This window comes from Chrysoperla carnea, chromosome 5 (genome assembly GCF_905475395.1).
Source record: "Chrysoperla carnea chromosome 5, inChrCarn1.1, whole genome shotgun sequence".
NCBI lineage: Eukaryota > Metazoa > Arthropoda > Insecta > Neuroptera > Chrysopidae > Chrysoperla > Chrysoperla carnea.
The window spans coordinates 17484934-17496762 of record NC_058341.1 but is presented as its reverse complement, the minus strand read 5'-3'; the positions used below and the strand labels follow the sequence as shown (position 1 = coordinate 17496762).

The window sequence follows — 11829 nt, the reverse complement described above, 5'->3', positions numbered from 1 at the left end:
AGATAAAACGAATTACAATGAAAATATTTTCTAATACGAAGATGTATTCGTACATTTTCGATTGCAAAGCTTATGTAGAAAGTCAATTATCGTATCGTTAGAAATTCCCTGCAATAATTACCAATGGAATTAATAAAATAGCTTCCTATTTTCGATCTACGATAACTCTTTCCTTCCTTTGATTCTAAGTCAAATTCTATTTCTGTTCTTATCGAGTTTTTTTTTTAATACAAAAATTAGTCGAAATCTTAAAATATTGCGGCAAAGAATTTTATTGTCGATTCATACCAATTGGTACTTCCCATATGGAACATATGGGGGTTATAATTTTATTATCACATGAAAATAAATAATAAATTTAGGCAGAGTTGTCATTTACAATTTTCAAGTTTTCTATACTCAAAGCTTGCGGCTTAATAATTCGGAATTTTGAAAATTTCGAAAGGTTTCAGGACGCAGTGCTTGGCCGCACATCTATCAAAATTCTCATCGAATTACTAATGAAAGTCCTAAGTTTATTCTATTTTAAAGTCAATCTGTTAAGCTAAGACTATCTTGGAAAATCTTATTTTACGAAATCAGACTCCAAAATCTACTAATTAGTGTTAATATGCGCCCACTCAATTATGGCCACTTTCTTTAAAGAACTCGAAATTATTACATCCACATTCATTCATAAATTTTCCATCAGTTCTAAAACGCAACATCAAAATCGTTAAAAAAATATTTGTACTGGGAAATTCCCTTCTTTTCTTTCGTCTTCAGGTATTAGAAGCTTATCTTTCCAATTATTAAAAAGAACTGACTTTGTTCTGAACTAAAACTCGATGACTCCATGTCTTTCTTCGTGGTAATAAGTCACACCTTTTGTGCGCGGATTTCGCTTCGCCGGTTCGTATTCAACATATAAGTACATTTCTCCGAATCTAATGCATTTGTTTTTATTTTTTTGAATTAATTTTTCCACCTAGAAAAAATAATACATAGAAAACAAATGGAGTTGATACGGAGAGTGTACCTACGGTAAATGAACCGACGAAATGAAGTCCGCACACAAAAAGGGTGTTATGAGGAGTTATCGAAATCTAGTTCGGAATAAACTAAATCTAAAGAGAAATAATGAACAAACAATATTTTCGGTTTAGAGTTAGCTTTTTTAATTCCAAATGTTTCTCTTTACCAAAAGAGTTTAGTGAGTTGGAAAAGTCTTTAAATATTTGATTTTTTTTTTAGTCAAGGTCTGTCTACTGTCCTAAGTATTTTGTATTTTAATCCTACTTAATCCTCAATCTTAAGTCTGACAACCCTGCCTTTGCAAAAAAAGAGTTAATAAATATAATCGAAAAAGAGAGAAAAAATTCAACATTTGTTAATCATATAAAGTTTAAAAAAAAAATTATATTTTGGCATGCTTCAAAATTATTAAATAAATAAATCGATCATAGAAAATAACTAATTATTAATCTTAGTACTAAAATCGAAAAAGAAAAATTAATTTTCCTCCCTGCAAACTTTTATGATGAAGGCTGAATAATGGAACTTTGGAACTTTTCTTTATGATATTTTATAATGTCATATTTATTATTTAAATGTAAAAAATAATTTATGTATATCGAAATTTCGAAAACATTTTTAACCTAATTTTTTTGTTTTTTTGTAGTTTCGAAAATATTTTTTATACTCATCATCATAAAAAATTCAATTCATTTGGAATTCCTAATTAATTGTGTTGTTTTTTTGGAAATTGTCTATTTCCTAAACTTAATCACAATTTTATGCCAGTTATTTCGTTTTCGGTTATTTATAAATATTGAAAAAAAAAATGTTTGATTTTTTTTTTGTAGAATTCTTAAATTACTAATTATTATTTTTTTTGGTTTATTGTATTTTGGAGAATTTTGTTGCGCTACAACCATACTTTACGTGGCGAATTTGTACTTTCGGAAGTATTGGTGCCGGACGATCCTTTACGTTCAGCTCCAGGTGCTACAGATCCACAAAATGTGTTGGACCGTTTCTTTAATTCTGCAAAAAAAAAGTTTATTTAATTTTTACAACTAAATAAAAAATGACATAAATATTTACCTGCAATAAGTAAATGCATTTTTCTACGTGCACCTAAAGCTGAAACCCCAATATCCAATAAATCATAATCTGTTAATGTTGGGAATGTTTCTATATCAATTTCATGATTTTCAAATAACTTAATATATTTATCCAGTCCAAACATAGTTAATAATGTACTCAAATCTTGCCAATTTCCACCTGTTAGCTTTTGTAACGTTGGCAATGAGATTTGGTCAATATAATTACTCGAATCCATACAGATACCACTAGCTGATGGTACTTCGTTGCTATTTTGTTGTGAATTGGGTGGAAGCCAAATATCGTCATCCTAAAAAGTTCAAAAATTTAGAAACAGAAATTATTTCGACAATCGTGCCAAATTCACATAAAGGACAAGTGAAATTTACAAAAAATCCCCGACAAATGCGGTTTTTTTCCTTGTAGCTCTCTCCAACAACTGATTTTCTTGAAACATAGCTAAAAATACTCTCCTCTAAATTGCCTTTCAAAATAAAACAAAAAATCAAAATCAGACCATCCGTTCAGGAGCTTCGATGCCACAGACAGACATAATATAACACCCCTCTTTTTGCGTCTAGGGTTAACAAAGCAAAAAGCTCAAAAGTTGCAACAAACAATAATTGGTGAAATACATTTCTACCAGAATGTTAATCGTAAGAAATTAACGTACCTCCATATTGCTACCATCTTCTTGATTTGGAAATCGAATGGCTCCAGGTGATGTAGCACTAAATCCAAAACCAGCCCATGAACTATTTGGTACACGATAACCGCTAATTGGAGTTTGCATTGCTTGCCAAGCAGCTAAACGACGTTGATCGTAAGGCAAATTTTGTATGGATGGTTTAATTAATGGTTCACGAGATATATTTGATAATACCGATGATAAAACTGAAAAAAAAAATTGTGTTGAATAGAATATTAAATATTATTATAAAATCCCACTTAATTCGGGCGAAACTTTCGGATCATTGTTTGGCACAGGGGCCAATATTATCGAAAGATTAACACGAAAAAATGTTCCAAAATTAGTGGTTACAAAAAAGTTTAGTAAAAATGGCAAAAAAAATTGATTTTTTGTACACTATGACGTCATCAAAATCCACAAAATTTGATTATATTCTATCACATCCAAATTTTATCTAATTGTGATAATTCAAATAGTAGACTGAATTTTCGTCTTATTTTTCAATTTTTTGGTCAAATTTAAGTTCAAATTGATTTTTGATCAGAGATTAGTGGTTTTCAAAACAAAATTTATTCAGACCGGATAAAATTAGGCCAAGATATCCAAATGATAACTATAATGACTCGAAAAGTTTGGAAACGAAGCTTATTACTTTTGCACATACCTAAATCAGTACTTGTATCCGGTAATGATGCAACAGGAGCACCGCTACGTTGATTATTATATTGACTAGGACTTGTTGATTGACGTCGGCTACTATTTGCTGAATTAAAACCACTATCTGAGGTTATTCCATCTTTTCGATCATCACTATGTGGCGATGTTGAAGTTGAAGCATTTCCACTAGCACTGGCACTCAACAAAGCACTAAATGTTGTATTCATTGAATATTGACTAGAAGTACTACTTGATGCAACCGCTGTCGATGTACATGCATTATTATTATTATTCGTTAAAATAGCATTCAATGAATTACAAGCATTTGTTTGCGCTGCCGCTTGTTGCTGTTGTTGTTGAGAACAAAAGCTGTTTGGGAATAACGAGTATTGTGATAGTTGAAGATTTGGTAATGGTGATGTGGCCGATGCAGACGAGTTCCATGAATGGTAATTATTGGTAGATTGTAATGCTGCAGATGTTGATTGGGAGGGATTGTTATTGTTATTTTGATTAGCATTATAATCTGCGGTAAATGATACAGGAGCATCGGGGAAAAAGTATGTTGGTGGGATTTGGGCAACGACACGTGCTTCATCTAAATTGAGTAATTGCCGACGTGCTTCGTAAACATTCGCTGTAAATAATAAGTTCGATAACAATTAAAATTTAAAAAAATTAAAACTTTTTTGGAAACACTACAAAGTGTCAAAAAATGTATATATGTTACCGTAATATTGTAATTTCCGTCAGATTGTAAACTGGTTACAAGAAACCCACTCCCAGTAACGCTAACTCAACACTTATTAACGAAAATCAATTCATTGTGTTATGTCAAGTTATTCTGGGTCGTGTTAGCACGGGTTGGTCTGGTTTTTGGCTCTTTTTTGAAGGGTCAACAAGACATATTATTTTGGATTTTGAAAATTGTCTATGTATCATAATTACAGGGTGGTCAAAGTTTTAACAGCAGGGCTTCATCAAATATTAGATAACGTTAAAATAATGACAACAGTAGGTGTTCCATATCAAATTAATTGTACTTACATGCGTTACGCTCAATTCCTTTAATAACAACACCAAATGTACTATGCTTTGGTTTTTGACGGATATGTATGAATACATCTAAATTAGCCATTATGTTTGATATACGTTCAGCTCTAAAATCTGTATTATCTGGTAAATCAAACATTAAAACTAGTGGTAATGAACCCTAAAAAAAATAAGAAGAGGTATATTTATTATTTATCTATAGAATTTACATTTCGTCACATATTCTACATACAGTGCATGTATCGCATTTAAGATGAGGGTGTCTTCATCTTAAATGCGACACACTTTATAACATTTCCTGTACCTATAATTAATTTTTTTTAATAAAACTTACCATTAATTGTTGGCGTGCTAAATAAACATTATTTATACGACCAGTAATTGTAATATTACTCTTTTTAATTGGTGCAATATTTGGATCAGTCACTTCTGGGAACATTATTTGTGTACCAGTCTTTTGCATGATTTGTTTAATATGCATGCTACCTTTACCACGCACAATTGGATGATGAATTGGAGAGATTTCCATAGACATTTGTACTAGAATTTGATTCTAGAAATAAACAAATAAAGTCAAGTACCTACTTCTTGAGAAATTGCAAAAAATCGGGGGAAATCTTTTCTTACAGGATTTTAGGCGATATATCAAAAACAACTCACTCAATTGTTAAATAAACCCGATTCTTATATTTTTGGGTCAAAATTAATTAAAATACCAAGTTTCATCAAATTTAGAAGCAAAAATTTTTTTGTGACATTCTCGATTTTTTTAAAGGGGTACCCTTTAAGAAAATTTCAAAAATCGAAAACATGTTTTTAATCTCCGATTTGGATAAAATCAATTTCTAGAGTAATTTTGACCCACAAAACACAAAAATCAGATCCCTTTGACGATTGGATGAGTAATTTATAAGATATCGACCAAAGTTGAATTATCGGGAAGTGATATCCTGGAGCAATATTTCGTCCAATGCCCAAGAAACTTGTCTTTCAATCATAAAATCTACTAGACGTTTTTAGTGACTTGAAAACCGAAAAACATTTTTTTAATCTCCGATTTGGATAAAAATCATTTTCTAAAGTAACTTAGACCCACAAAATACAACTGTGTACCTGTCCGATCAACCTTAAAGAATTGAAATACAAAAAAATTGCTCGTAACTTACCGAAATTGGTTCACAAATATAATTAATTAAAAGCATTGTTGCTTCTTTTACTTTTTGCACTTCCCATTCAGATCCCTTGACCATAACTAATGTTGCATGTAACTTTGGTTGGCTACGAAACATTACATGTACATTGTATTGTTGTGATATATGGGCAATAAATGGTGAATTTGCATCCGGTACATTTTGTTGACAACTGACGATTGGCATTTCAAAACTAAATATTAATGGTGTTAAATTCTGTAAAGAAAAATATCAAAAATTTAGTATTCATATAGCTTAACCATCGGAACACTTAGGCCTAATGGAAGGGCCCTTTTTTTAATCGATGAAAAAGGAGGGTTATCAATTCAACTTTTCTTTTAAGGAACACCAAGGCTATATTAGATTTAGGGTTGTAATTATTTTTACCTTATTTTCATCTTTGATGATGAATTTTGTTGAATAATTAAACGAAATTTTCGATATTTTGAAAATTACTCCAGATATCGAAAAATTGTATTCTTATTTTTCGTCTACATTCATGAAGTTACAATAAAATTTATCATCAAAGTTGAAAATAAGGGACAAATAATTACAACTCTAAATCTAAAATTGGATTGGTGCTCGTACAACGTTAACCATCAAAATAATTATGCCATATGGGAGGGCCTTTTTTAAACCGACGAAAAACGGTTGTTATCAATTCAATTGTATTTCCTTTATTTTCCCAGAATAGGGAAGTTCCTGTAATGAGTCGGAAAATCCAAATTATAATTTTTAATATACAGGGTTATTCACGTTATTTGATACTGCAAGATTAAGACTCAACTGCTTGATTTTCAGAAAATTTGTATTTCTAGGATAGATAGAGGCTTAATTACTGTGCATTTTAAAATTATTTTCTTTATGTACAGGATGTCCGGAAAACACGAAACGTGTTAAAGTTGTATTTTTTTTTAAATGGAACACCTATATATTACTTTATTTTCAGGTTCTACGATCAAAATAAAAGTGAATTTCATTTAGGTTTACCTAATTTAAACTTATTTTCTAGAAATGTAGTAGCAATTTTGAACGTATAATTTCTGAATATCCGTTTTTCAAACCAAATTCAACTTGTTAGAACTGTTAGAACTTGTTGTTGGAGTCTGTTAATCGATCAAAAATGTGATGAAAGAATAAAATTTTCAGTTCGCATTCTAAAAATGTGCGTTTTTCATGAAAACTTAAAAGTTATTTTCAGAAAATACAGAATATTTTGAAAATCGAAAAATTTAAGTGAGGTAAACCTTTATGAAACTTACTTTTATTTGAACCTGAAAATAAAATAACATACAAAATGCTTCATTTCCAAAAATACAACTTTGATACATTTCGTGTTTTCCGGACATCCTGTATATTACGAAAATAATTTTAAAATGTACAACCAATATACCTCCATCTATCCCAGAAAGAAAAACTTTTTTAAAATAAAACAGTTAAGCGTTAATCTTTCGTGTCGAATAACCCTGTATAAAAGTTATAATGGCATTCCCGCCAGATATTTGTACATCAAAGAACAAACCTTCAAGATATTTAAAAATATTATAGGAAAAATTTATAGAAAAACTTACCCTAACTCCAGCCCGGGCACGTTCAACTCCACGTATATCGCCAGCAATAGATACTTGATTAGATTTTTCAATTGGATTTGAACGATTCGAGTCTGGAAAATGTATATGACATTGTGTTTCATCCATAACTTGTTTAATACTTTTACCACCTTTTCCAATAATATGAGAATGATCCGTGTAACTTACATCTATTTTTAACGTTACTCGAGAAGACTACAATTAAAAGAAAACCGAAAAATTATTTATAAACTTTTAAGAAAAATCGCACCTTTAAAAAAAAAAAAAACATACCTTAATTTCCAAGTACGATAAAATTTTTTGTTTCGCATTAGCCACATCATTTGGACGGCCAGCTACACGAACATGAGGATCTATGGCGGAAAAAAATCGATGAAATAAATAAATTTTTAACAAGAATAATTTGAATAAAAAACCGCCTACTTAATAGAAATTCTTTAAATTTTTCAAAGTTATGATTTTTCATTAATTTAACCATAATTAAAGAACTCATTTTTTAAGAAAATGTATTCATTAACAAACAAACTGGAATGGATCTGATCCCGATGATATGCAAAAACTAAAGAAATTAATTAAACCAAAGAATAAGTGTGGATAAGAATTTAGGTGCCAATAAATTCAGTAAACAACAATTAAGTCTGCACTTTTAAAAAAAGGTTTAATTAGCATAGGCTCTACATTGTGTTGAATATACAATATTTGAGGAGTGCATTTTTTCGATTAGATAATTTAGATTGTTATATCTTGTATATATGTAATACATATAAAGGTATACTAAGTCTAGTCCCAAGCTGTTTATAAAAAAATAAACAACTTTTGTTTGAAATTTGTTTATCAGTGAGGGCGCAAATTAGGACAAAACCTTGGTGTTCATTTTCTCCAAAACTAATTGATAATTTGCAGGTAGCTTCAGCTAGTGGTCTTGTAAAACATTCTCGATAAACAAAAAACATTCTTTAAAATATTTTCAAAATTATAATTGAAATTGTGTTGATTTTTTAAACTATTCTAATTTATAAAAAAATAATCCATTCACTGACATTCAACACTTTCTATACAGGGTGTTTCAACAATTAACTCAGTCAATTATTTGTTTTCACTTGTTTAATTCTCAATGTAGTACACACATTGGGTTGTATGTATAGAATGATACATGATGGTATTGGAAAAAAAAGGCAAATAGGCAATAATTTTAATATATATATTTTTTAAATCCCTGTGCAAACACGAACAAAATATTCAATTTTTTTAAACCCCGCGGGTATTATTACATAGTTAATAAAAAAATAATTTTAATAAAAACTGAAAAGAAATAAATAAGTCCAGTAGTTTACATAGGGACTTAAAATTTAGATCGGCTTAAATCTTTCCAATAATGAGTCCCGACTGTTAAAGTCGCTATGAAAACTACTGGATTTGTGTTTTTTATTTAACACAGAAGAGTTTTTTGATTTTTTTAATTTATTTTTTTATTTTACAGAATTTTCAATAACTAATCAATGATACCCTACTTAATATAGTGCAGTTAATTTTCAGTCTATGTATGTATGTTTGATCATTTGTGACGCCCTAGAGACCAAACTCGTGGACCGATTTGAATAAATCTTATGTCAATCAATTTGTTTATTTAATAACTACTCAATATGGCGTCTGGCGGGTGCCATGTTGAATTTTCATTACTACCGTACTTTAATTGACCCTCGCTTGATTAAGACTAATCTATTGACGTAAGAAAGATCAAACATGTGTCACGTATAAACACACATAAATAACCGGATAAACACATTACCACTCCGTTGGATCATGCAGTCGGGTAAACAGACTTAAAGAGTTTTAAATGGTACAATAAAAAAGTTATTAAAAATTAATAATCCACTATTTTAACTCGTAAACCTACAAACCGTCGTTATTTTAGAGTGCATGGTCAAAATTAAACCATCATAGTCCAATTTCTTTACAAGTTTTCTAAAACATTTCCTCCCTGGTTAGCGAATTTATTCCTGGCTGTTTTCATGGGTCAATAGATTTTAAAGACTGCGTTTAATAAGTCAAGAACCATATTCCAAAAAAAAAAAAAAAATTGCAATGAAATCGAATGTATAGAAGATTATTTGGGGTTCGGGTTGTTTCAGAATACCGTCGATATTACAACTGGGGTAATTTACTTCGCACTTAGACCGTAGATGGTCGATAGTCAGAAACGAATAAACAAATTTAAAACGTTCACTAAGAAAAAATACGCTCTTCAACTTTTTGCCTACTCATCACCGTATAGAGTCTACACCACTACGTACAGATGGGTACGTGAGACAACCCTTAGTTGAGTATACAAGATGCAAAACAGGAGTGGACTAAGAAATTTTTTGTTTGAGTATTTAAAGAATTTCAGTTTGAAGCTTAAAGATTTAACCTAAATTAAGCCCAAAATTTACCTTTTTTTGATTTAGCACCAATTTTTAATTTACATGGCCAAGCAATGCGTGTTTTAGTTTCTTCCATAATCTATATTTATTTGAAAAAAATAAAACATTAAACCTTATAAAATATAACTCAAAATTAAATTTTTTGTTACCTTTTGGAAAAACTGTTCAGCAAATGCTGGCATATCCTCATTACCTGTAAATACATGATCAAGTGATATTTGTTTTTGTTTTGCAAGGAAATTTAACCGGGGGTAAATCATACGGGGCTTCTAGTTTGAATATATGTTTCCAGGGTCGTAGCTAGGAATATTGGCGCCCAAAAAAAATTTCGATTATATTTCAATTTTGCGCCCTTTAATGTTTGCGCATTTTTCCGAATTATAAATTTTGAAATAATTTAGGCTCAAAATGGGTCTAACAAAATACAAAACTTTTCCTTAGCCCCTCCCAAGTGAATAAAAGTGTGGAACTTTTCAGTGAGTTGATGTCCAATAAAATACAGATACAGAAATACAGAGTTTTTCTTTCTTTCCTTGATGGCTCATTTTAAAGCCTTACTGCCTTTATCCTGAATTGATATCACTAGTTTCAAAAAAAAATTTCAGTTCGAAATGTTCAAATATTGTTATTATTTCAAGTTGAATCTTTCTACAAAATTTTGTAAACACAGAATCATAAATAGAATTGCAAAAAATCAAAGATTTCGCAAAAAAAGTTAAGCACATGTTAAAATTTTCACACTATTGTTAAAGATATAATTGGGACTCCATTATTCCAAGATAAGATTTACCACGAGATCATATTTTACGCTCCAAAATGAAAACTTTGATTACGTAAAACGATTTAGACAAAACTAAAAAACAAATTTTGAGAAAATTACCCATAATCATGCATTCTAATTTCTTACGATCAATGCGAAATCGTTCTTGATACAAATCGTCAATACTATTTAAACCCAAAAGTGTAACCAAATCATGAAGTTCATCTTGTGTATCACCAAAAATGCTTCCTTTGCCCGATGTACTTGATATCTCCGAAATGGTGCCGGATCCACGTAACATTGGTTTCATTTGCAATAAATTAATAGCCATTTTTATTGTACAATTTTTATTATTTATTCAAAATTAATTCACAAATTTTAATTAAATAAAATTAAATATTTTTATTGGATAAGTTATTTTGATATTGAAAACTTTTTATTGTCTGTATAGTCTTTGTCACCTCGTCATTAGTAAATTTAAACAAAATTTATTAATAATTAAAATTAAAAAGGCTGATATTTTGCCACCCGAGGTGACTATTTTGAATTCTACATTAAAAATATATTTTGTTCAATGCATAATATTATTTCGGCGGATATTTTTATTATTATATAATAATTATTTTTTTAATTCCCATCTCTTTTTTATATTTTGCTGTAGAATTTTTCAGAAAAATTGGCTTTAAAATGAAAGCTTTATCCAAAGCTAAACTTCAATCAGAATTTCATACGTATTTCTAATTAAAATGATCCGATCCTTCTAAATACTTTTTTTCATCTTATATTTTTAATATTATAAAGCCTGGTATACATGATACAATTATAATAAATCTCAGTTATTTGTCCTTATTTCTTTCCCTTTGTACATCAGCTTATATTTTTACTAGAGATTGAACTTTTACTATCCAGCAGAGGTATAGACAAGAAAAATAGACTAACGGTCTAAAAATATACCGCTTAGAAAAAAACAGGCTAGATAAATAAGATTAAGATTTAATTTTGTTCTGTATGTAATTTGTATATCATATCTGTAATAAAATTGCCTATATACAAGAAAAAGATGATATTTTATATCAATTATGTATTACATATTTCTCTGCTCTGCTTTTATCCACGGGAATTCCGCACGAGTCGAGCTAGTATAAGTTTAAATGTCTTATTTATAGCAAATATACTATTTAATTAATTCTAACTTTATACAGGATGTTTTTTTTTAAGTTGACATATGCTTAAAACTCGAAAAATAACTTTCATCAATAAAAATGCTTCAAGCGAAAAATGTGGGGTGAGTAGGCGCACATCTTACGCACACATTAAGCATGATCCAGGTTTTCAAGCTCAATAAAAAGCTCACTTTACTGCACAACTAGTAATCGGTAAA

The 11829-nt window shown here is 29.7% G+C and overlaps 1 protein-coding gene across 1 annotated transcript; it reads right to left on the bottom strand.

Annotated features, from left to right (window-relative positions):
- Positions 1-1782: 1782 nt before the first annotated feature.
- On the bottom strand, positions 1783-10973 carry LOC123299960 (protein bicaudal C). Its single transcript, XM_044882394.1, has 12 exons — positions 10569-10973; positions 9838-9881; positions 9698-9767; positions 7539-7618; positions 7248-7460; positions 5653-5892; positions 4821-5039; positions 4481-4646; positions 3441-4070; positions 2759-2979; positions 2086-2395; positions 1783-2025 (listed from the first exon to the last, which is right to left on the bottom strand). Exons 1-12 carry the CDS (start codon positions 10777-10779, stop codon positions 1907-1909), a joined length of 2523 nt encoding a protein of 840 aa, XP_044738329.1. The 5' UTR covers positions 10780-10973; the 3' UTR covers positions 1783-1906.
- Between the last annotated feature and the right edge of the window lie 856 nt (positions 10974-11829).

Bases quoted from the DNA above. Each gene is read 5' to 3' on its own strand.
- LOC123299960 (XM_044882394.1), bottom strand. From the start codon at position 10,779: ATGGCTATTAATTTATTGCAAATGAAACCAATGTTACGTGGATCCGGC. The intron at 7,619-9,697 runs GTAAATTTTGGG...TTTCCGCCATAG, and splicing joins TGGTGCTAAATCAAAAAAAG to ATCCTCATGTTCGTGTAGCT. The intron at 4,647-4,820 runs GTAAGTTTTATT...TATTTTTTTTAG, and splicing joins TAGCACGCCAACAATTAATG to GGTTCATTACCACTAGTTTT.